This window comes from Pyrus communis, chromosome 4 (genome assembly GCF_963583255.1).
Source record: "Pyrus communis chromosome 4, drPyrComm1.1, whole genome shotgun sequence".
NCBI lineage: Eukaryota > Viridiplantae > Streptophyta > Magnoliopsida > Rosales > Rosaceae > Pyrus > Pyrus communis.
Genome location: NC_084806.1, coordinates 6,618,631 through 6,644,787, shown reverse-complemented (window position 1 = coordinate 6,644,787; position 26,157 = coordinate 6,618,631). Strand labels below are relative to the sequence as shown.

Sequence of the window (26,157 nt, the reverse complement as noted above, 5' to 3'; positions counted from 1 at the left end):
ATGGTTTTCTTTCTAGCTGAGCTCGGAATCCTGCATATCATTGTGTACTCCCCATCCATGGTATCTGCTGCTGCTGTCTATGCTGCGCGTTATACGGTCAATAAAATTCATGTCTGGATTGAAACTTACTGGCAACTTTGAAGGACACAGTTGAGGTAAATTACATTTGGAATCTGTATGTTTAGCGGATTGGTGAAACAGATGTGTATAATTAGTAATTCGGGTATGTTATTTGAAGCACCACACTGGCTACTATGAAGAATAGTTGTATTAAGGATATTTCACATCAACTTTTGATTATAATTATTGTAAATTTAAAAGGATGTTTATAATTCTATATGGAATCTAAATTTTGATTGTTTTGCCAAGTTTCCTAATAATTTCCTTAAAAGAACCTGAACTCTCGTTTTTATGATAATTGTGTTTGTTTCTCGGGAAATGACAGAAAATGGATGTGAAATTGCATCAAGATTCTTATTGAAACTAAATGCTGATAGTCCAGATTGTTATTAATTATTAATATTATTATCGTATGAGTTAATTAGATTTAAACGTTTCAAATTTGAATTTTTTTTATTAAACATTAATGTCTTTTAGAATTTTGATCAAGGCGCTTTGGTACGTTAGGCCACATTAGTATTTCTTATTTTTTAAATTAAAAAAAATAATTGTATTTTTTAAATTAAGATTTTACATATTGATCATTTCTAAATTTGTCCTTTTAATTAGTTGAGAGATTTTTTTTATCCGGCCATTTTTTTATTCATGTATTTTAGGAGTTGTGGATTATTTTTTAGGAAATAATTTTGGTTTTCTTCGCTCAACATATTTATCAATTATCCCTTTTAATTTTTGTTTTCGTTCAAAACATTTTTTTATCCTAAAATTGAAAAAAATAAATGAAATGATGGACGCTTAGATTTTTTTGTTTGTTTATTATTTAGGATACTTTTTGTTAGATAATTATTTTGTATACATTTGAATTTGTACATATTGTTGATTAGTGATAATGGTACGTTTATTGTTGGCTATCATATATTGGTTTTGTATTGATTGGTACGTTTATTTTTAATTTTTGGGTGTACATATCGTTGATTGGTACATTTAGTTTTAGCTTTTGGTATGTTTTGTTTTAGCTTTCAATACATTTAGTTTTAGCTTCCTGTACGTTTAGTTTTGTTCTCGTTGATTGATAGGTTTTTTTCACGATTTTGTTACAATTGTTTTTGTATACATTATGGATTGTACCATTTAGTATCATATGGGTACGATTAATATTATACATATCGTTGATTGGTACATTTACTCTTGTTCTTCAACTTTGTTTACTAGTACGTTTATTTCGGGTTTTAGTAGGTTTGTTTTCATACATATATTTTTTATTGGTATGTTTGTATTATTCTCGATGTTATTTTCTTATATGAATTACTACAAAAATTTATATATGGATTACTACAAATATCTTAAATGGTATTTTATTTCTTCATTGAAAGGGAAAAAAAATCAAACAGCAGGGTATTTTATTCCTTTATAAATTGTAGATAATCTTTTTTTTTTTTTTTTGTATAATTATCTTTAGAGGGAATCAAGGTATCGTTTGTTATGCAGACGGGACGAGACGGAACGGAATGGGACAGGACGGGACGGGACGGGACAGGACGGAACAGAACGGAGCGGGAGCAAAGATGCCCTCGGATGTAAACAAGGAGGAAGAAGAAGGAGACGGAGAGGTTATAATTTTGTGTTCCACGGATGTGGAACGAGTCGTTCCAGGGGGGTCAGGTGGAACGAAAATTCACCCAAAACTCGTCCCGTGGAACAGCTCGTTCCACCCGTTTTAGGCGCACCAAATGTGGGATGGAACGCTTTGTCTCACTCTGTTCCGTCCCGTCCCACGTACCAAACGGTACCCAAAGGAGCTAGATTGTAGGAAATTTGTTCAATATCTCTGCATTTTTTTCCTGACGTGAAGAATTTAGGCAATGGTAAGATTTGTAATTTTGGTACAAATAAAGGATAGTTATGATAGATAAGACTCCAATTTTGTAGGAAAAATGTTCAATTAAATCTCTAAAACCAACAAATGTTTAGTCTATAGAATTGAAAACTCAGGCACTTATATCAAAACGTCCTTTTTTTTGCTTAAATTTAGAGGAAAGCACTTTGAATGTCTCTAATTTTAGTTTTGTTCACTTTTCCTGTGACAGAGTTATGGAGCAAATGTGAATCAAAAGCTGTTTCGAGGCTATGCAACAACAGCAGCAATAAGGGAGGGACACTTGGAGATATTGGACGTGCTCATCAATGGTGGCGCGTCCCAGCAGGCATCTGAGGAGGCCTTGTTGGAGGCAAGCTACCTGGGCAGGGCTAGGTCTGCCGAGATGCTCATGGGATCCGACATTATCTGCCCTCAGGCTGTTGTGCATGCTCTTGTTTCCGCTTCCTGCATACGCTTTGTTGATGTAGTTGACACTCTCAACTCATCAAGGTAACTTTTAATCATAGACTAATCAAAATTTCCATATGGGTTTACGTGTCAATTAGAGCTCGTCTGAGAATGCTTATGTAGGAATAACATCCTGCTCATAAGGATTTTTAAGTTGTTATGCTTTTATCCGAGTCTACCTAAAACATGATCCTTGAACTCTGTCGACAACAAAAATAAGTGTGAAGTACAATCAAGGTTCCCATAATCAAAATCTCTGTGTTTTAATTGCTTGAAACATATAACTTTTTCTCCATGACAGTGATGCTATTTATTAGTGCCGGGTGCAATATCAACTCTTCGACAGAATCTGGAGAAACTACACTAATGATCTGTGCTAGATATAAACACCAGGAATGCCTTAAAATCCTGGCTTCAGACGGTGCTGATTTTGGCCTGGTGAATGCTACTGGTCAAAATGCAAGCTTATTGCAGAGTGAGCAACGTGGGCTCTTAACTTCCGACAAGCAGTTGTTGATGTGATTCGATCTGGTGAAATTGTTCAATCAAAAGATACTTCAATATTTTCTCCTCGAATACTTGTGACCCAAGCAAACTAAGTTGATGCTTTGAAGAAACTGATTGAGGGAGCAAACTTTGATCTCAATGAGCAAGATGAAAAGGGGATAACTCAGCTGCCATGATAGCTGCAGAGGGTGGTTACCTGGAAACTTTCAAATTTCTTACCGACGCTGGGGCTGATATGAACCTGCTCATAAACATGGTCAGACCGTAATGGAACTGTTTGATACAAATCAAAATGGCAAAGAATTTGAAAAGTTATTACTTAAGAATGCTGCACCACAAAAGGGATAGTCCTGTTGAGTTATGGTACGCCACATCAGGCAGCACAACACGGCAAAGTTGATTTAGCCTATACATTGATAAACAAGAGTTCCGATGTCATGTGCTCTTGATGCTGATGGATACACTACGTTGATGTTAGCAGCAACAGGAGGTCACGCTACGCTGTGCGAGCTTTTGATTTCTTTAGGATCTAGATGCGACAATACTAATGCAAGACACGAGAGCTCTCGCTTGCTAGGAAAAGTGGGATTAAAAATGATGCAGAGAATGTGCTGTTGTACGAGCTTGCAAGAAGCCTTGTTCTTGGTGGGAGGCACGTAAAGAAGCACACAAAACAAAATGCGGTAGAGGATCTCCGCATCGAAAAAACCCAAAAATGGTGGGGGATGATCTACAGTAACACAAAGGGAATTGTTATTGGCATTCCAAAATTCTCATTCTACATTCCAAACTTTCTACATTTAGAAAGAAAAATACATTTGTGAGGAGTGTAGAATGAGATTTTTGGAGAGCCAATAGCACTTCTCTAACACAAATATTCAAACATTACACTTACACAAATATTAAAGGGGTGTGATATTCTTCACACACCTTTTTTTACTTCTTATACACCTTTCTAATTTTTGGCTGTCAGATCAGATAAATTAAAAAAAATCAACAGACAAAAATTGACAAGGAGTATATAAGAAGTAAAAAGAGATGTGTGGATAGCACACTCCATATTAAAACCAAAATTACAAACACACTTGACCAAATAAATATACAACTCATATATAGAGATCCAAAACATTAAAATTACACACTTCACCAAATAAATATAACAAGTGTCTTACATGGAGAGATCCAAATATAAAAACCTAGCTAGTAGGAAAAGACAACGATTGTTCTAATACATTCAAAATAAGATGAATGGATCGGGCATTTTGCTGATAATTAATAGCTCTCTCCTCCATCTTACTACTGACCTGAAAATAACATTGAAAGAGAAAATAATTTAAAAAATTAGTAAGATACTCATGCAAAAAATAAAAGAAAGAAGTAACGTGACAAACATTTATATTTTTTCATTGGAACAATCCTTTATGTTATTGACAAAAAAATAAAAAAACAACAACAACAACCATTTGTATTATTTCGAAAAGCATCAATCACTGGAAAAAAAAAAAGTGAGCATTTTTTTTAGTTTGTATTATTTGAGGTAGTTATATTCAATGTAGTACAAATACAATGATCTTGTGTCGTATTTGGGTTGAAGACCTTAACTCATTACTCTATAGTAGTTTGTATTATTTGAGGTGGTTTTTTTTTTTTTTTTTGGGGCACTTTTTTCTATGTGGATTTCAGTCTCACACAAAGATGAGTTTTTAATTGTGGCGTTTTGAAAAAAAAGCAGTTTATTAAAAAAAAATTTAGAACATCAAATGTGTTTAGTAAAACAAACTAAAAAAAATGATAATTGTCAATGACAATAGAAAATCATAGAAAAGCAGAAGCAGGATTTACCATGCTTCTGGAAAAAAAAAATGTTTATTTTTTCAAAGCATAGAAATCAGTGCCCATTTAATGAAATTTTTAAATGACAAGTATACCCTCACATATTTTACAAAATTACAATTTTTACCCCTACATTATTTTCTTTGACAATTATTATTCACATTCAACACTATATCTTTTTAAGTCATTTAACATATCCACAATAATTTATATAAAAGTTTACCAAACACTTGGACAATGTTTTTTTTGTTAAAAGCACTTTTATTAAAAAAAAATTAAAAAAAAAGTTTACCAAATACTTAACAACTTTATTTTACAGTTATTTATTCTCACAACACAGTAGAAACATTTTTTTTAAAGCGCAGCAATACCAAACTAGCCTGAAGATTTTTTTTTTTTCAAAACTGCTTATGTTGTGTTGTGGGAAAACAGCTGTGAAAAAAAAAAAGGTAAGTGTTTGGTAAACTATAGTGCCAACAATGCTTTTAGCACCAAAAAAAAAAAAAAAAGGGGTAGTATTGTCAATATAAAGTTTCATTAAATGATACTGTTCACCTGCATTTTATGAAAAAAAAAAATTTTTTTGAGAAGCATGGTTAGAATTGCTTATGTTTGCTGCTGTTTAGAACCATGTTTTGGAAAAATAACCTTTTTTTTTTTTTTTTTTTTTACCAAATACAATTTTAGCTCCAACTTTATTTAAGAAGTTGCTTTTACAAAATTTCAACAACCCCAAACCAGCTCTACATCTGGCAACTAGGTTCAGCTATAATTTATCTAGCTTTTATGTTGCCAATTGCAGCAACTTTATTTTTTCAATATATTTTGTATTTGAGCAACATCAACTACTTTTATACATTATATATACGCATATCGTAGTTAGTCAAATACAGAACATGTTTTATGTGCATGTATTATTTGAGAGTATTTTAAAAAATATGTATACCTCTATAATATGTGTATTAATAGTTTTGACTTCGAGGCCAGAAAATATACTCTAAAAAAAAGATAAACATGAATTAATTAGAATGATTTTTCTATAAAATAATTATAAAAAGAAAGCATAAATCTTAGAATTATGTTTATTTCAAAAAAGATTAAAATGTTACCTGTGCAAGGATGACAAACATAAATTAAAAAATGGTAATTTCCATATATATATATAAAAGAAGAAGAAAGAAAAAAAAATTGGAAAAGACAAATACCCAAATATTAATAGTTTCCCGTGATATAGTTCCAAAATACGCAGTTGTCAGTTATGACATGGATCACGCGGTCCCAGATATTTCGAAATCTTAGATTAAACAACAATAAAACGACCAGAATAGGATTGAAGGAATAAATCATTGGATTATAAAATTGGGGTGAAAGGATGCTGCGTAACGCGAGCCAGCAGGTAGCCCACACTAACCCAAGCCCTACCCAGATAACGAAGCGGTATTGAAGTCGGGCGGAGAGGACAAAAAGTCCGAACCAAACAACTGACAGTGCTGCCGTGGCAACGACAGAGAAAATGTAGAAAGGAGGAAGGCATGGACAGTTATTCGGTTTGCAATTGCAAACTACATCGGCAGAGGGAGGTTTGACAAAATAGCTTGGATTCACCCCGAGGGCGAACAGAATGGCAGCTAAGGCCAAGAGGATGGTCAGAGTCTCATTGAGATGTGGAGGAGGGTTTTGATTTTCATACTCCGCCATAGTGGTTGTCAAAAGAGGCAGCTGGGAGCAGAAGGAGAGAATGAGAATGAGAGTTGAGGTGTCGGTGGCGGTGAGGAGGGGTTGAGTGGTGGAGGGGGTGGGGGCTGTTTTATACTACTGGGTAGTGAACTTGTGGAATATTTGTGACAAAGCACATATAAGGAAGTTCCAGTCTTTGTATCGGAGACTGGGAGACCGGAAACACAAACTATTTTACTTTCCAAATTTTAAATCTTGAGCATGATTTCATCGCCACCCACGTGTCCAAGAATTTAAGATAACACAATCCACTTGTTGTTCCTTATAGAAACACAACCCTCACAGCCCATTTTTATAATAATTTGGTATATGGAATCATGCTAAAAAATTTCTGCATAAAATGACAGCTTCAAAAGGTGTATTCTTCTCAGATGAAATGTATTCTTCTCAGATGAAATCCCAATTAGATTAAAGTTATTTTTAGCTACACCTTCTAAAGTCGATTTTAATTTCATTTTGTTTGTAACTTAAAAGTTGCTATTTTACTCTCTAAAACTCAAAGTTTGCTCTTTTTTGCCCTTCCGAAACTCGATTTTGATCTTATTTTATCCGCTAAAACTTGAAAGTCATTTCTATAAAACTCAAAATTTGCTCTACATTCCTTATATTTGTTAATTTCTTGTGTGGGTTTGATATGGGTGTGGCAAACTAATCAATTTTTTTTTAAAAAAAACTTAATATTCTTTGATTGTTGAATGTAAACGCATAGTGGAGATTTATAATCAAATATATTGCACACGTGGCGTAGTCTTATTGGATGTTGTATCCCACATATGTTTGAGAAGACGATCTATAAGTTTCAGGAAGAAGAGAGAGTCCACAAGTCAAAGTAGAACGAATTTTGAGTTTCATGGAGTAAGTGGTGACTTTTGAGTTACAAAGGGCAAAATGAGATAAAAATGAAGTTTCAGGAGGCGTAACTAAAAATAAGCGTTAGACTAATACTGAAATTAGATATCAACCTTATTATTTATCCATAACATAAACATATAAAATTTAAGAAATAATTCATGAAATTCAATATCAAATTTAAAAAGCCACTTAGTACTACGATCTAGTAGTATTCTTATTCATTTGTAAGTGTAAGATCTTAAGTTTGATTCTCGCCAAAGGCAAATTTTAACCACATAATTGCTAGGTCATTGTGAGACTTATCCACTCCACCACTTTCTTAGTGTAGATAATATCGTTTGGTAAAAAAAAAAAATCAAATCAAATTTAATATGCATACTCATAATTGTATACAATTTGTTTTTTTTATTTTAAATTTACTACTATGAGTTCGAAACTATTACAATAATTCATGGGATTCAAACCTGGGATGCATGGGTACAAATCCAACACCCTATCCATTAAAATATTTGACCACATGCAAATAATTGTATACAATGACAATGCAATTGAAATATGAGTCCGAAAAACCTAAATGACCTCCTAAATAATTTAGAGAGGATTTAAAAAAAAAAAAAAAAAAAAAAATTCAACTCCAATCAGGCTCCCTATCCGCCTCCTAGAATAGGAATTCATCTAGGAGCTCTTGCTCTCCATATGTAATGCTAACTGATTTTAAATTATTTTAAATAAATAAATAATTCTTATTTGCTAATTATTGAGTCATAGCCATTTTAACTCACTAAAGTAGGGATTTTGTTTGTAATACAACTTTTTTTTTTTTTTTAAAAAAAAAAAAAAAAAAGATCACTCTAAACCATCTCCAAAAGAGGAAATTAAGATCACTCTAAACCATCTCCAAAAGAGGAAATTAATTTAATTTGACAATTTATGTGACACTTTGACATTTTTAAAGTTTTGCTCTCTACCCAATATCAATATGTCAAATTAAATTATTATTTTATCATATTATTTTCATAATTTCTGTTTTATATTTTAATTTTGACCTATAATATGTCAACTTAAACTATTATTTTATTACATTATTTTTTTTCATAATTTTTGTTTTAAAATAATTTATAATAAAAAGTATATTAATTAACAATGGCGTACAAATACAAATAATTTAGCAAAAGAAAACTTATCAATCGAAAATAGAATAAATAAGTACGGTGGGATATTGGTCCACAAAGTAAATCGTTTGACAAAAAAAAGTTATTCGTTTTACGTAGCACTTCACAAAGGATGTCTGTTAAAGTAATTCGCTTGACAAAAAATGCACTTTAGGATGTCTGTTGAAGAACAAAGGGATAACTATTCAAAAGGTAATGACAAAACAAGCATTGCAGATGTCTCTGGTGTTGAAGCAGCACAAAGTTATTCGTTTGACCAAAAAAAGCACTGTAGGATGTCCGATGAAGCACAATTGTTGCAAGCAATTCGTCAAACGGTCCCATCAATCAACAGTCAATCATAGTAAACGTTTTATAACAATAAAAATTAATTGTGATTAGGCATATCTCACTACAATTAGTCCAAGCTTTGAGTTGTGAGTTTCTGGAAGTCCAAAATTCACACTTGTATTTGTATTATCTTTTATTTCAGGTGCATCCATCATCCATCCTCTGTGCTGAAACCAGATGATTAAGGGAAATTGCCTGACTGGTGTACGATGAACTCATTGCAACGACCCGCCCTTTCCTGCGCACTGTATTTGCCGTAAATATTGCTTGGGGCACACCATTTTGGACAAAGTAAATAATCTAGATGTCAAGAAGCTGAGGTAAAGTCAGTTTACGTAGGAACACCATTATAACTTATAAGTAGAAAATGACTTGTTTCTAATTCAAGGTCGTATATGAACATTGCGGAGATTGAACCTTTAACCTTTTATGCGGTGGCGGGATCGGTCGTATGGAAGAGCAACCGGAGGGAAATCTTTCCGGTTTGCCAAAGAGTGAGGATGTTGTTGTAGCAGTTCTAGATGATCGTGAGAGTATAATACAGGCAGCCAGGGAACGATTTCCTGCTCGTAAAGGAAGAAACGAGCTTATTCAGTAGTTGTGGGGGTTACTGAGTTTTAACACTGAACGAAAGAAATCTGATCTGAGATGCAACTGGTAACTACGTACGGAAACCAAACTAAGGCCGCCACACTCCCGAATTTCCAAATCAACATCATTTCATTGTCAGCCTCATCCATACTCTACCGTAGTTGCAATCAACGACCGCCGGAAGGCATGAGTCCAGCACACACACCTGTTGTATTTCTATTTTTCCAATTTGTTCTGGTCCGGCGGGCAACTTACATCCCGATGTGGTATGTTTGAGCATACTGGCTGCTTGTTGATACGTACACTTGTAAAGATAACAATACCAAAATTCCTCAATTGAGGATCAAAGAGTGAGAAAAAAGAAAAGAAAAAAGATTGTGTGTTACTAGTCTCATGAATTTACCGTATCTTTTACTTTTAATTTGGGGAGTAGTGTTGTGGTTGTGGCATGGGTACAGGACTGTTTGCTTCCAGTGAGTAGACCGTGATCTTGGCCCTGTGGAGAAGCCCATCAATTTATTGACACTTCGTAAACGACAGACCAAAATAGGCTACAAGAGCCTGAATGAAATCATCACGTTCAGCGACAAGCTTGAAAGGGACTGTGAAGGAAGCATCTCCTGGAGTCATCTTAAGATATATCCATTGTCTTGAGTAGCTGACTGTTTGTAAAAATTTGGTTTTGGTCAACGGTGTCCGCAAGGGGCTCCATCATGGCTTGCTTCTTGATGCAGCTCATGTCAAAGCCATAAACATTGTTCCAAAGTTCTACCTTGTCCTCTCTGTAGTCTGCGTCTCTCTTTTCTCATGTTCTTTTGTTAACCTGCTCATTACTCTAATGATTTGTGTAATGGGTTTTTTTTCTTTCTCTAACTCGATAGGTTCAATATTAAGGAAATGATTTCAAACACGGAAGGGGCGAATTAAGATGACTTGGAAGAATGAACTGAAACAGAAAATTATAAGACAAGTACATGCTAAAGAAGAAGGTAATAGCAGCACTACTAAGTTGGGCCACAGGTGCCTGTGTATAATGCTTCAATTTTTGTATTTGAGTAATTTCAGTTTCACTTTCATTATGCTAATTTGCTATCTCGAAGAGGAGGATAGAAATCAAATCCCAAAGATTTCTATCTCAGTGCACATAACATAGAAGCTTGAATGCTGAAAGTTGTATAAATCACATATACAGATTGAACAAATGCATCAAGAGGAGCACAATCCCAGTTTTTAGCAGCTTGATTAGTGTGTCTCCTGATGAGCCACTGCTTCCACTTCGGTGTGCTGGATGAAAAGCCGTAGAGAAATTCACCGGAGATGCGCCTGAAAAGAAATATGACATTAGTGAGTGTTTAACCATAAACTCAACAAACAACTAAGTGTGTATGGGAAGGAAATTAGAAAAAAGAAAAGAGTAGTTTAATTAGACTTACAGTTGTAATTAGCCCATCCGAGTTGTTGACGGGCTAAATCATATACCACAATCTTATCCCTCAGAACAAGATCTGCAATACAAGTTACAAAACAACTACTTTAAGTATAGTAATTGTAAAATAATAATAGCATTAAATACTGTAATATTTTTCTGAAATTTTCACGGTAGTGTTAGAGGCCTAACCTCCTAACACTGTGAAGCCCCGGCTTGCTCCATGAGCTTTCTTGAAACCTAAGCACCACATGGCAGCACCAACCTGTAACCAATAGAATAGAACGAACCATTCAGTTTACACATTCCATACAATCATTAGTACGATAATATTCATTTGCTTTGAACAAATAGTTTTTTTTTTTTCTTTTGGTTAATTAGGAAGCCTCACATGAGATCCTGAATATAGCAGGTAGTCTTGTGGTTTCAAAGTCATTGACGCACCAGCTGCAAAGTTGAGTGTGACCGAAGGAAATGACTTTCCCAAACTGAAAGGTTAATGGAAATACATTATGTCTTGGTTTTTCTTTTAGAATGAGTGACTCTCTGTGAAAAAGAGAGAACTAACCTGGTGTAGGTCAGATAACATTGCAACTCTCCTGAAATGATCAGAGACACAAAATTGGAAGCCGAAGTTATCTGCACAAGCAACAAAAACAAAATCAGCTCCGAACAAAGAATTGAGATATTGCATAACCACACACTCAAGAACGGAAATGATTTAAAAGTTAAAAAAGAATAGCAATTGACAATGGCAATCAAACAAAGTAAACGAACATACTGCATGGACAAGAGGTTCATATGCCTCTTCTACAAAAAATGCCAACGTGGTTCCCGTGTCGACAAAAGTAGCACGCTCATCTGATGTTCTGAAAGTTGCTGGATCAATGGGCAAGATTTTTCCATTGACTGCAATGCTTTCAAGGTTGATTGCATAATAAGACTTTCTGAAATAGTAGTTAAAACTAGTTATATTAACTCAAAAGATAAAATACTCATATTTTCAATTAAACAAAAAAGTTCAAGGATAGAGTGCTTACTTGGGGACAAGGGGAGTATACACAATACTCGGCTCCAAAATCTCTCCAAGTATGAGTATACCTCCACCATTTCCATCTCCCTTTAAACAGTGAGAGAAGACACTCGGAGTTATCCCTCGAGAGGATAACTGTGATATGACAGACAATGGGCCTTGGCTCAATCCCAATACCCCATTGAGTGAAACCTCAGTCCTAGCCAAAAGACCGGACACCGTGGTAGCACACCTGTTTCCAAAAATATCAAGGAAATAATGTACTCAGCATCATCATCTTTTGCTACTAGCTATGTGGCAACACTACCAGGCAAAGTACACTATATATATATATATATATATATATATATGTATGTATCTCAATTTAGCATTAATTCCAACAATTAAGCTCTAACAAAGAGATGCTGAGAATTTTCAATTTGAGCCAATTAATAATAAACAGATGCTTGAAATTTTACTATTTAGTTTACGCACCCAAAAATAATGGGTGTTGAAGATCCATGCGCAACTTGAGAGTGCACTGGAATCATATCAAAAGAAAACTCATCTGATACGAAATAACCGGTGGTTTCTGCTCCGCCCGTATACGGAATATAATACTCGCACTGGTTGCTATCGTCAGAGCAATGTTTGCACCTTCGGTCCGAACAAGGGAGCAGTCCCGCAGTAGAGGACTTGTCATAGTCATAGAGACTAATGGGAGTCTGTTAAACATGTTAAAGTACACTTAGGAAAACGAAATAACAGATAGAAGATTAGTATTGAAACAAAACTCCGGTAAACATGTATATAGTCAGTCATGATCTCAATTCAAGAAATGAATTACACTTCAAAACTATTAGTTACGTTGAAGGATTTGAGAAAATGAAGAAGAAAAGAGGAACAATGAAGCAAGAAAATGAAAGGCTCTGTATTCAGTAAAACGAAACCAGGAATCGTTACAAATCAAATGAGCTGCAGAGCTATTTATACAGCTATAATCTAAGCTTTACTTAGCTCGGAAGCCTTTAACTATGTAATCTCTCCTAACAAACATTTATAGCCACTCTAACGATAAGGCCATATACAACGAATCACTTATCACTATCCCCCACCCCCCAGATAAAACAAATCTCAAATGGGGAACCCAAGTTTTGAGATTAGCACAATGTCTCACAAACACAGGACTATGCAATCCTTTGTTGGAATGTGACCTGTGGGCATGTACTGAACAATACTATCATCCTTCTGAATGTTACGGCTGATCATGATGTGTGGACAGATCCATTTTTGAAGACAATGGACAGTTTGGAAGATCTCTTAATTGGTTCTGATTGTGGGAAGTGGATGTATCGAACAGCATATGAAAAACTACCTCTACTTTTAAACCCACAAAAGGTGGCTCTGCTAAACAGAGGACTATGAAGTTCCAACATCTCTGTAGACTTTTGGTGGACGTTCACCAAAACAGCTACTATATACAGGAGTTGTACACATTGAAATGGAGCCTGTTGATTTCTGGACTGAGAACTGGATGTGTTTGTGGACGGAGAAGGAAAGGGTCTCGTGGACTATCCGACAAAACTATAAGCAATAGGCATTGAAACTAGATCTTGTGGTTGAGGATAAACAGGAGCAGTAGGCATGTAGCTTGCAGGAGGTGGAATCATATTCATAGCAGAAAAGAATTCAAAGAGATCGTGTGCTCTCATTGCAAATTCGAATTGATAAGACCACTTAACCAAAATTAACATCATTGAGCAGCTTCAAGAAACTGTATTCCAGAGAAAACCAAAACCAAACAAATGAACGCAGGATTACCCTTCATGGGATTTACCTGCTCGTAACATGGGATTTAGCATTTGAGAAAATGAAAAGAATAAAAGAGGATTAGGAAGTAAGAGAATGAAAAGCTTTGTGTTCAGTAAAATGAAATCAGGAATCGTTACAAATCAAATGAGATATTTATACAACTACAGTGTAAGCTTACTTAGCTAACAAGTCATAAGCCCTTAACCAATTTTTTGTAACCTCCTAGTAAACACTTGTAATCACTCTGATCACCTCGACCAATTACACAAGGGCATATACAACCAATCACTTAAGGACACTTGCCAATTAGTATACCAATATCTATGACAACAACCACCAAGGTTTAACCCACTAAATGGGGTCGGCTACACCAACATCTATGACAATAGACAATTAATTTTGTACCAGTCTCAAAATGTCTCTAAACTGTTTTAGCAGCGGTTTAAATTGGCAAAACGTTAAAAAATAGCATACAACGAAAGAAAAACAAAACAAAAAACTTACCCCAAGTCCAGTAAATCGAGGGCATACATTGCAGGAACTGCAGGAAACCCAAAACACCTCACTACCGGTGTCAATCAGCACATAGAACTCTCTTGGTGGAAACTAGTCATTAACTTTCTATACAATTATAATTTTAATAAACCTAATTAGAGACTAAAATACAAGAGAAATATGATATAAGAACTTGCCATAGTTATGTCTCAGAAAAATTATGTATGGTACTACCTCAAATTGCTACCTTCTACAAATTTAAGCCAAAAGTTATATATGAGTAGAATATGATAAGGTAGTGCCATAAATTGCTATAATTATGTCTGTTCCTATACAACAGCTTCCAAGAAAAGGAAAAAAAAAAAGAATAAATAAATAATGTCATGTAGTTTGAAGCAAGAAAACCCTAAAACTTGATTACCCGGCCGCTAAACCTTACCATACAATTTTTACACGTACGGATAAATAAATAATGAAAAGATTACCCGATGAGAGAGTGGATATGCTTTGGGAAGGCGACCGACAAGTTTACAACACCACCCAAAAACTGGCGGTGCCTGACTGTGTCCTGAGCTTGGAGCTGCTCTAACTCGACACGGTGATTCATCGGAAATGCTCTATGTAGATGAAAAACATTTCCGGCGGAGACACCAAAGATAGAAATGACAACCACCAAGGCAAAAAGCACGCAGGCTCCCATTCTGCTAAGCATATGAAAAATTAATCAATCTGAAATGTAGTTAAAGGGTCTATGGATGCAGCTACTCAGTGATCATAAAGCTAGCTAATGAATTTAGTATCGGGACAAAGATAGATTACGGTGGTCGTGTGCTTGTTCCTTCTTTCATATATAGGAAGGTTCTTATTTCTTCTTCCTCTGAGAGAGAGAGCATGAGAAAAGAAAAAGGCCCGGGAAAGTTTCTTATTTTGACTTCTCTTGTATTTTGTAGCTTTATGTTTATGGGTGCACAAAGTGTAAAATTTTCTCCTGCGGGAAAGTGCAAGTCCTCAGCCTTGAAGAGCTTAATAAATGGATTGGATTGGGGAGCTACCTTTAAGCCCAAATTTGAGAAGGGTCACTACTTTTGGGGTCCATTATTTTCCAGAAGTGTCCATTGAAGCTTTTAAGCTTCTTTTGTTAACCCTAAACAGAAACAGGCCTCCTTCTCTCTTCCAGTAGTACTTGTGTAATAAAGGGAGAACATTCGAATGGGGGCCTGTTTGTATGTATTTGCCTCGTGTGCTGCTGTTGTGGTCCAGTACCTCCTTTTTGAGCTTTTGTTTTCCTTTTCGGCTTTTAAGGATTGACGACATTTTCAGTATTCCCACTTCACTTCCCTTTCCTTCCAGTTAAAAACGGAAACCTTGCTTCTAGCATACCGTTTTACTCTTTCGCTGTTCACGTATGAATATAAACTACCAAACCGGAGGATCGCATTAGTTAATTCACATTTGATTTGTTAAGTATACGGATTATCCTTCATTAGTTTAACCACATGTTACTTGTACAGTGTTTTCCATGTCTACTCACCACCATGCGATTTTCCATCTCTTCTATTAATTTACACGACAAGTTGAAGCAGCTCAATTCTTGATAACATGAGAAAAGAAAAGCCCTGGAAAATAAGTGACTTTGTCTTTGTGCTGAATTCGATCCCAGTTTCTACAACTGCTTCTCTGAGCTTTTGAGCTTCTTTAACTTCCTTTAGACGATGATAAAAATAATGAACGGTTGGAATTATGATTGTACGATAAATATAATTTATTCATAGGTGTAGGGTCCCCATGGTAAATTTACGACAAGTAGTTCCGCATGGTAAAATTACAAAAACTGAATCTGAACTGGCCTCTTTTATTGGACGAACAATCACGTCTTCCTCACAACTCAGCTGTAAATCAATCGCAATTGTAAATCACAAAATAGAAATTTATACACTTTTTCTGAGATATAAGAGCATGGAGGGTGTGGACTTGCACGATGGAGAGCGTCCAAGTTTTCATACACTTGATAAAAACTGGAAATTAGGCTTAAACAATCGAGAGAAATGGAAAAGCAATGAGGGAGAAGGGAAGCAATGGGAGAAGTTTTCACGTTTTTACGTTTTTACGTTTTTCCTTTTCTTCTCCTCTTTGGTAATACTATTTTTCATATTTAAATGGGTTTATTTTTATCATAAATGGTAATTCACCCACACCATCATGATGTGACAGTGACACATAAGTAGTTTTTTTTTTTATTTATTTTTTTTATCACAAAGGGTCTTCAAAATTTATTCACACTATATCTGAAATTGAAAATTTAATCAATCTAGTCCTAGTAATAGGTGTCTCAAATCAATATGTTTCTTCTATCAAAATTTAAAAAAAATGGAGTTTTAACAAAAAGCCTACGGTACTGTTCACTTTAACAAAAAACCACATTTTTACATTAAAAAGTCAAACATGGTACTATTCACTTTACCCTTTATTTTATTTTTATCGTTAAAACTCAAAGTTTTCAAGTTATTTTCATTAGTTTTCTTTTTAAAATAATTATATGTGTTGATGTGACATATAATGGGTCTCGCAAGTCTAATTAACTTAAAAATAAATTAAAAATAAGTTAAAATTTTAATTTCCGTTTTCAATATTCATAAATATAAAAAAATCTTTAAAACAGAAACAAAATATTCACCCAAAGTAAGCAGAAAGAAAGTCACACCTTTCTGACCAAAAAAGAAAAAGAAAAAGAAAGTCCCACCTCGCTCAGCAAAAGTCCCAGGGACTCAGCTGTGTCCGTGATCATCGGACTGACAAAGTGACACCAATCTTCGTATCTATTGACGAGTAAGAACCTATTTCGTCACTAAGGTTTTTTGCATTTGCTTCGAAAAGCCTTAATCATAATCATTGCTGCTGAAAATTCCTCCTAACCCTGACATAACATACTGCCTAAAATCATTTTTTTACGAGTAAGATATAAATGCAGCAGTAAGGGAGGGACAGTTGGAGATATTGGAGGTGCTTACCAAAGGCGGTGCATCTCAGCCGGCATGCGAGGAGGCTCTGTTGGAGGCAAGCTACTTGGGCAGGGCTAGTTCCGCAGAGATGCTCATGGGGTCCGACATGATCCCCGCCCTCAGGCGGCTGTGCATGCTCGTCTTTCTGCTTGCTGCAGAGGCTTCGTTGATGTAGTTGACACACTCATCAAGGTAACAGTCTTTTAACATCATACATTAATCAAAATTCCTTTATGGTTTTAAATTTTAGCAAGCGCTTATGCTGAAAGCGCTTTTCTAAACCAGGACTTGTGCTGAGCCTACAATTGCCTTAAAGTATGCTTCAACATAAATAAGTGTGATGCACAATCAAGGTTGCCATCACCGAAATGTGTATGTGTTGTAATTGCTTGAACATTTAACCTTTGTTCCATGACAGTGATGCTATTTCTTGTTGGCAGTGTGGGGTGGATGCTGATGCAACTGACAGGGCGCTGCTTCAATCGTCTAAGCCATTCCTACACACTAATGTTTACTGTAATGTGCTTATTTCTGCCATTATTAGCCAGCAAATTTCTGTTGCCAGACTCCTCTTGCAGGTGTATCCCTAACTCATCGGCTAGTATGCATACCTTTATAGTTATACACTTCCTATCTAACGTTACGTACCTTTTGGAACGAAATAACAGGCTGGAGCCAGAACAGATACAAAAGTGAGCCTTGGAGGCTGGTCCTGGGATGTAAATACAGGAGAAGAGTTTCGGGTGGGTGCAGGACTAGCCGAGGCTTACAGCGTGACCTGGTGTGCTGTGGAGTATTTTGAAGCCACCAGTGTTATCTTGCGCATGCTCTTGCAACACCACTCTCCTAACATTCCTCACTTTGGGAGGACTCTCATTCACCAAGCCATCTTATATAACAATGAAAGAGCGGTAGAGGTTCTGTTAAATTGCGGTGCAGATGTAGTAGTTCCAATTAAGACAACAAATTCAGAAACTGACTGCCCGTTCACATGGTGTCACGACTTGGATTAAATAAGATTCTTCAATGATTGAGTGGTGCCGGGTGCAATATCAACTCTCAGACAAAATCTGGACAAAACTGCACAAATGATCTGTGCTGGTCTGCTAGATATAAACACCAGGAATGCCTTAAAAATCTGGCTTCAGACAGTGCTGATTTTGGCCTGGTGAATTCTGCTGGCCAGAGTGCAAGAGTAATAGCAGAGTCAGCAAGGGGTGCTCTTGGCTTCCGACAAGCAGTTGTAGACGTGATTCGATCTGGTGAAATTGTTCAATCAAGCAATACATCAGTATTTTCTCCTCTAATGCTTGTGACTCAAGCAAATGGTATTGAGGCTTTGAAAAAACTGATTGAGGGGGCAGACATTGATCACAATGAGCAAGATGAAAAGGGATGCTCTGCTGCCATGATAGCTGCAGAGGGCGGTTACCTGGAAACTTTCAAATTGCTTATCGACCCTGGGGCTGACATAAACCTGCAGAATAAACGTGGTCAGACGGTAATGGAACTATTCGATACAAATCAAAACTGTGAAGAATTTGAAAGTTGTTGCTTAAGAATGCTGCACCTCAAAAGGTACTCGATAGTCCTGTTGAGTTTTATGGGACTCTACATCAGGCAGCACAACACGGCCCCACAGATTTTGTTCATACATTGATAAGCAGGGGCTCTGATGTGCTTCTGATGCCGATGGATACACTCCGTTGATGTTAGCAGCAAGAGGAGGCCACTGTGCGAGCCCTTGATTTCTTTAGGAGCAAAATGCGACATTGCAAATGCTAGACACGAGACAGCACTCTTGCTTGCAAGGAAAAGTAGGATACACAAGAAATCGTAAGGAAAAGTAGGATAAACAAGCAACCGTTTAATAAGCAAAAATGCTACTCTTATCACGTATTTATACCGTTTGAGTTCAAATTTTTTGTACCCAAATAGATGTGGCCTCTTTATGGCTTTAATAGTTTTGTGACATCTGTCCACCATTTTAACAGTGTTAAATTGTTGTTAACTTGTTATCTCCTTCACTTTGTATAAAAAAAACTCCAAGCGTCCAAAACGTGAGTGCTCCTCGAGCATCTCTCTCCTTGCATAAGGAACACCAACAACAACGATGGCGGATGCGAACCAAAAATCATAGATCTTTACCACATAGGGCTCCACAAAATCAACTCCAAGAACAACATCAGCCAATTTTCCTTCAAAAATTCACAAACCAACAATCCAAACAAACATCAGCAACATTTTTCAGATGATCAAAAAACACAAAACAAAGAAAAAATGATTGATTAAACAATTAATTGAAAATCCAAACGGGAGCTTTCTCGATCGAATTGCATAATTCACAGCACCTCATCCTGGGTTTCAGGCAACGGAGGGGGGGTTGAGCCTTCACTTTGCGGTTACCTGGCTGTTGAACCACCTCCAAGTGGCCTCTCCGTGGTTTACAAGAGTGCGATTGAAATAGATAGAATAAATTTACAAATTTGCAGAGGGTAATGATTCCGAACCCAATCATTCAATCAAAAGTTAAACAAATTTACAAGATTGGAAAAAAAATCGATGAATTTGATTCAGCGAGTGCACCGTTTTCGAACCTGAACTTCTTGAATCAGGCATCGCGGCGGTGACCCACCGGAAAATGATGAAGGGATTGCTGCAAATCCTGGAAGAAATCGCTTGCAGTTGCAGACATTCGAGCGTTCAAAGAAGAAGCCATGGAGAACGCGAAGAATAAAAGGGAGGTGAAGGCTTCGAACTCGTGCTTGCGTTCGCCATCGGTTTCATCGAAATTTGGGAGAGGATTTAGTAGAACAGTCATCTTTTAGTGCAGAGGATTTTGCAGAGTTATCTGTTCGCCGGAATTTGGAGGTGGTGGGATGGGATTGTGGCTTTCCTTTTCTGGGTTTGAATCGTGGCAGTTTGGAGATGGAGATGGCAGCGTCGAGGTTGGGAACAGAGAGACGAGTTGACAATATTATATGTTGAGTTGGGTGAGTGGACGGTGTCACAATATTAGAGAGGCCACATTTTTTTTTAGGAATGAGGATCACTTCAGATTCTCTTCGTAAAGATTTTGAGCATTTTTTAATCATATTTGTTCATTATATATCGTACAATCAGTTTTTATCAAATATTATTTTTATTTAATTTTAAATAAAATAATTTAAAATAATTTCTAACCGTACAATGTATAATAAACAGACACGATTAAAGAATTCCAAAATTCTCACAAAGAGGATTGAAAGAGGATTTTATTTGCTTTTTTAAGTGCAGAAAATTTGATAGAGAGAAATGCACAATAAGACCGTTTAAGTATGAGTGGATTATGATATATGATGATTTTTTTTTAGACAACGATATTTTATATTTAACGAAAAAAAGATAATCTACCGTAACACAAATATTCAATGAACATTACACTTACACAAATATTAAAAACAAAAATACACAGATCCAAAATATTAAAACAATAAATACACAAATCCAAAATATTAAAATTACAAACCATAAATATAACAAGCCTTACATGGAGAGATCCAAAATATTAAAATTACACACTTCAGCAAATAAATATAACAAGTCTTACATGGAGAGATCCAAAATATTAAAATTACACACTTCACCAAATATAAAAACGTAGCTAGTAGGAAAAGACGATTGTTGTTCTAATACATTCAAAACAAGAGGAATGGACCGGGCATTTTACTGATAACTATCTCTCTCTCCATCTTTGTACTCTGAAAATAACATTGGAAGAGAAAATAATTAATATATATAAGATATACTCATACAAAAAACAAAAGAAAGAAGTAACATAACAAACATTTGTTTAGTTGTAGCTTGTCTAATTTTTTGTTGCCAATTGTAACATTTATAATTTTTCAGTGTATTTTATATGGGAGTTTTAACGAAAAGCCCACGGTACTATTTACTTTAACGAAAAACCACATTTTTACACTAAAAAGTCAAACCTGGTACTATTCATTTTACCCTTTATTTTGTCTTTATCATTAAAACTCAAAATTTTCAAACCATTTTCATTAGTTTTCCTATTTTATATTTGAGCAACATCAACAATTCGGATATTATATATATGCAAATCATAGTTAGTAAAATATGAAACACTTGTGGTGCATAGGTATCATTTGAGAGTGTGTTTTTTTTTTTTTTTTTATAAATGTGTATATGCGTATAATATATGTATCAATCATTTCCAGGCCAGAAATATACCCTTAAAAAGATAAACATGAATTAATTAAAATGTTTTTTTTTTTTTGACAGAAAAAGAAGAATTTTTTTTTTATAAAATAATTATAAGAAGAAGGCATAAATCACTTAGGTTTTAAATTAACCCTTAGGTTAAAACATAAAATTAGGTTTTAAACTAACCCAATCTTTTTTCAATAGTTGGGTCTAAAATAAGTTTTCGGTTAAAACCTAAAATTTGGGTAATTTAAAATTTTTAAATACAATAAATCTAACGGTTGAGATTGAATATGATCAAATCTAATGGTAAAAAAAGAAAGATTCAACGGCCAAAAATTAAATCCAACGACTAAAACAATTGAAAAAAAAAATATTTAAATCAAAATTAGCACAGAAACTCTATAATACATGTTTAATAGGGTCCATTTAGTGAATTTTTAGCTTTTCTCGGAACCTTAAATATTTGAATATTGAAATGTTTATAAAAATAAATACGATAATATACATAAAAAAATTTTGAAAAAATTACCAAAAAAAATTAACTTGAATTTATTCTTTAATAATTTGGGTTAAAATTTTAACTCAAAACAACTAGAGCACAAAAACTGTTTCTAAGTTAAAAATTTTAAGTTTTAACCAAAAGTTGAAATGGTCTGAGAATGATTCTTTCAGAAAAAGGTTACTATGTCCCACATATATTAATCAAGAAATGGTAATTTCGAACAACAAAATATAAGAAGAAGAAAAAAAGCAAAAAAGTATGAAGAGACTTTAAATACCCAAATTTTAGTAGTTTCTTGTGATATAGTTCCAAAACAGAACGCAGATGTCAGCTATGACATGTATCGCCTGGTCCCAGTTGTCAGATATGACATGAATAACCTGATTCCAGTTTTCAGATATAACATGGATCGCCCGGTCCCGAACATTTTGAAATTTTAGGTTAAGCAATAATAGAACTGCTAGAAGAGGATTGAAGGAATAAAGCATTGGATTATAAAATTGGGGTGGAAGAATGCCACGCAGCGCGAGCCAGTAGGTAGCCCACACTAAGCCAAGCCCTACCCAGATAACGAAGCGGTATAGAAGTTGGGCGGAGATGACAAAAAGTCCTAACCAAACAAGAGACAGCGCTGCCGTGACCACGACAGAGAAAATGTAGAAAGGGGGAAGGCATGGGCAGTTATTCAGTTTGCAGTCGCAACTAGCCGCATCGGCGGAGGAAGGTTTGACAAAGTAGCTCGGATCCACCCCGAGGGGGAATATAATGGTAGCTAAGGCCAAGAGGATGGTCAAAGTCAGGTGTGTTTGCGGATTTGGAGGAGTCTTTTGATTTTCATCGTCCGCCATAGTGGTGGTCGAAAGAGGCACCTGGGAGCAGAAGGGGGGAAATTAGAAATGAGAATCGAGGTAGCGACGGTGGTGAGCCTGTGTTTCGTGGTGTTGGGAAGTGGGAGCGATGGTAATTTTATACTCCTTTTTTTCTTTCTGCTCGACCACCATAGTGGAGGGTCCTATTCCTTTTTTTCCAAGTTGGTCGAGGTGGAGGGTCAGCTTTATAGTCCTCTTTTGTTATGTGATTTGTCCGACAAAATCGGCCAACTAAAAATAGGATTTGAATCCTCTCCTGAGCCCAGGGGAGGATCCTTCTGACCAAATGATTTGGACTGTTTGATGAAAATTCAACGGTTATAATTATTATAACTTTAAAATGACTTTTTATTTGTAGCCGTTGAATTTTCATCCAACGGATTTGGTCATGAGAATCCTCTTCTTAGGGTCAGGAGAGGATCCAACTCCCAAAAAATCTAACAAAGTGAGGAGCGTTGATTTACAAGAAAATCTCCGGTCCACGTAGCTAGGATGAGCAAAGACGAATCTCTCGTCCACGTGGTAAGGGATATATATATATATATATATATATATATATATATATCACAAGTCTCAACAATGTGTATACCAGTCTTCCAAGCCCGCCCACTTTACCCATTCCTTCTCTTGCAAAACAGAGATGAATATCACATCAGGCAAGTTTAAGAATTAATCTACTTTTATCATGTCAAGTATTGAGGTTTATAATAAAATTGATCGTTTTTGTCATTAATATGCGAACTTAATAATACAGCATGTCATTGAATCTAAAGTATACAAAAAATAATATGCATCACATGTACTATATGAATTAATAAGTTACTTCAAAATTCAATTTTATATTGTCCACGAAGCATCAATAAAATGAGAAGTGATAGCCATAAACCCTCTCTTTTGATTACTTGAAGAGAATCGACTGTTTTGCCGTAGATGAGAGAGAGGGTAGCAAGGAGAGAGATGAGCAACGGGAGTTTGAGATTTGTCGAATAATTTTAAGGTTTTTTTAGTTTTTTTTTCTTCTTATTTTATATATATTAGAATAAACGGTTAAACGAGTACCTATTTATAACTGCAAGTAACACACATAACTATCAATTTAAAATTCACGGTTAAACGGTTATACCCATAACCATTTATATATTTAAATAGTTACCCTTAACTGTAACCGTTAATTTTAAGTGGCCAGGTAACCGCAATTATCCATACCCATGAGAATTTTGCCCATCCCTACACGTGGCAAATATAATGGGTCAAAGTTATACCATGTTACCACTTACGGAAAACTTGACGGAAAGCCTAATAGAAGTACTAAAGTGTTAGAAAAATTAAAATTTATGTATGAAATAGAGATAAAAAACTAAAATAGAAATGTGCGAATATCACGATACTTGAAGGTAATAAAATAAAAATTGTTAAAAAAATAAATTTCAAATTTATACTGGCTGCATCATATCTAGGTAGAAGCAGAATGTCTCCCACACTAATCCAACATTCGATACTCAATAAACTTTTGTATGACTTTAACCATAACAAAAAAAAAAAAAAAATCACTCTTCTATGAGTAGAAAAGCTAAAAAGCTAATTTCGATCGAATACTCACCCAATCCTGCATTAACAACCCCAACCAAAAGGAATGAAAGCTCACCGAGAGCTGCATACAAAGAAAGCAGAACGATAGTCACATCTCACTTATCCAAAGTCCCAGGGTCCCAGCTGCGTCTATGAAATTTTTTTTCAGTGTGATTGGTATATGAGATCGTAAACCACGTGACACTATATAAATAATAAGATATATATGTTAAAATGTTAATAACTTAAAAAATAAGATTTTTATTACTTATATAAAAATACACAGTATTGTATTCGTGTTTCGGTTATAATAAAAAATTTCTCGTGTTCGTGCGTCATCGGACTGACAAAGTGACACCAATCTTTGTACCTCTTGACAAATAAGAAGTAAGAACTCATCACTTTCAGTAGTTCCCACAATTACGATGCTCAACTTATCATCCATCTTCTTCAATTTCTCCGCCAGTAGATAAGAAATTGCACAAAATAAAAACAAGATGCTATTTCTTTGAAAGTTGCAGCAGGCATTGACTTTGAGACTAGGACTGCAAAAAATGAAGGTGGTGTTGGAAACCTGTGTTACCTGTGTTATGTGGGACTGTCAGTCCCACATTGCCCATACACCATCTACAACAACTCTTTATAAGTGAGTTCACTCACTTATAGTTTAAATTGAATTGGGCTAAAATCATGGACCTTGGGCCTTAAACTTGGAGAGTTTGGGTGTATATATTAAATGTCAAAGATGTACACAAGTTACATTTTTGATTTTTTGGATTCAGTTTTTTCCGAAAGGATAAAACTGATTGAACTGTTTCATTCAGTTTTTAAATTGATTGAACAGTTGCATTCGGTTTTCTTTTTAACAAAAACTGATAAGCATGAACGGTTGGGGAAGTTCAAATTATGCCATTATATATATGGCAATAAAATCAGAAACTGAGAAAAATTTATATAATCATTCCTCCATATTTCGCTGAGAACAACACAACCAATTCGCCAAGAATCCAAGTTCGAGTGCAAGAACTTGGATTAGATAGTTGTATCCTGCAAGATAGACGTCCAAGGACTGCTGCACTGGTGTAGGGACAAATTTCTGTCTTAGGAGATTGCTTCTGCAAGCCTCTATCGGCAAGAAACAAGTCAGTGATTTGTGATTTTATATATAATCTCATTAAGTGTTTATGTTCTAATATATTGTGTTTGTCGTTGAGTTTTTCCATTTGAAATAAAACTGTGCAAATTGTTATATAATATACACTTGACGTTTGATTGGTTCTAACAGGTGGTTCCACGAGAAGCTGAGAAACTGAACGTAAATAATGCTGGGTTTTTTGGCACAGACGAGTCTTGCTCGCGGATTGAGGCTCAATCACCCTGAAGCTGCAGCTCTCATAGCCACACAGGTGTGTTCTTTGCTCCAAAACTTGACCTTTTTATCAAACTTACAAACTTGGAGCGGATTTCGGTAATGGGTTTTGTAAAGGAAACGTTTTTGTTTGATGTGTTTGTGTTTGTAGATTTTGGAGTTCGTTCTAAATGGCGATAAATCTGTGGCGGAATTGATGGACATTGGGAGGCAACTGTTGGGTAGGTAATGGTGTGAACTGTGAAATTTTATCATTTGCCCTGTTTTTGTAGATGGAATGTTAATTCTGGATTCTGATTGTTGAATAGCATCTGGGTTGCCTTCCTTTTTACCCAATCAACCAATTTTGTATCCCTAATTTCGCCTGGTTGCTCAAGATTGATCAGCACGGTACTTTTTCAAACAGGAAACAAGTTCTTCCCGGTGT

The 26,157-nt window shown here is 35.3% G+C and overlaps 1 protein-coding gene and 2 pseudogenes across 1 annotated transcript; 2 read left to right on the top strand and 1 right to left on the bottom strand.

Moving 5' to 3' along the window:
- On the top strand, positions 1-2,968 carry LOC137732588 (uncharacterized). Its single transcript, XM_068471905.1, has 3 exons — positions 1-96; positions 2,208-2,488; positions 2,764-2,968. Exons 1-3 carry the CDS (start codon positions 1-3, stop codon positions 2,966-2,968), a joined length of 582 nt encoding a protein of 193 aa, XP_068328006.1.
- Positions 2,969-10,648: 7,680 nt separating this feature from the next.
- Positions 10,649-15,050, bottom strand: LOC137730569 (aspartic proteinase 36-like; annotated as a pseudogene).
- A 1,119-nt stretch (positions 15,051-16,169) lies between these two features.
- LOC137732587 (uncharacterized) lies at positions 16,170-19,408 on the top strand (annotated as a pseudogene).
- The last annotated feature ends 6,749 nt before the right edge of the window (positions 19,409-26,157 follow it).

Excerpts from the sequence above, each read along its gene's own strand:
- LOC137732588 (XM_068471905.1), top strand. The coding sequence starts at position 1 with ATGGTTTTCTTTCTAGCTGAGCTCGGAATCCTGCATATCATTGTGTAC. Across the intron at positions 97-2,207 it reads TCTATGCTGCGCGTTATACG|AGTTATGGAGCAAATGTGAA; the intron begins GTCAATAAAATT and ends TTCCTGTGACAG. Across the intron at positions 2,489-2,763 it reads GACACTCTCAACTCATCAAG|TGCCGGGTGCAATATCAACT; the intron begins GTAACTTTTAAT and ends GCTATTTATTAG.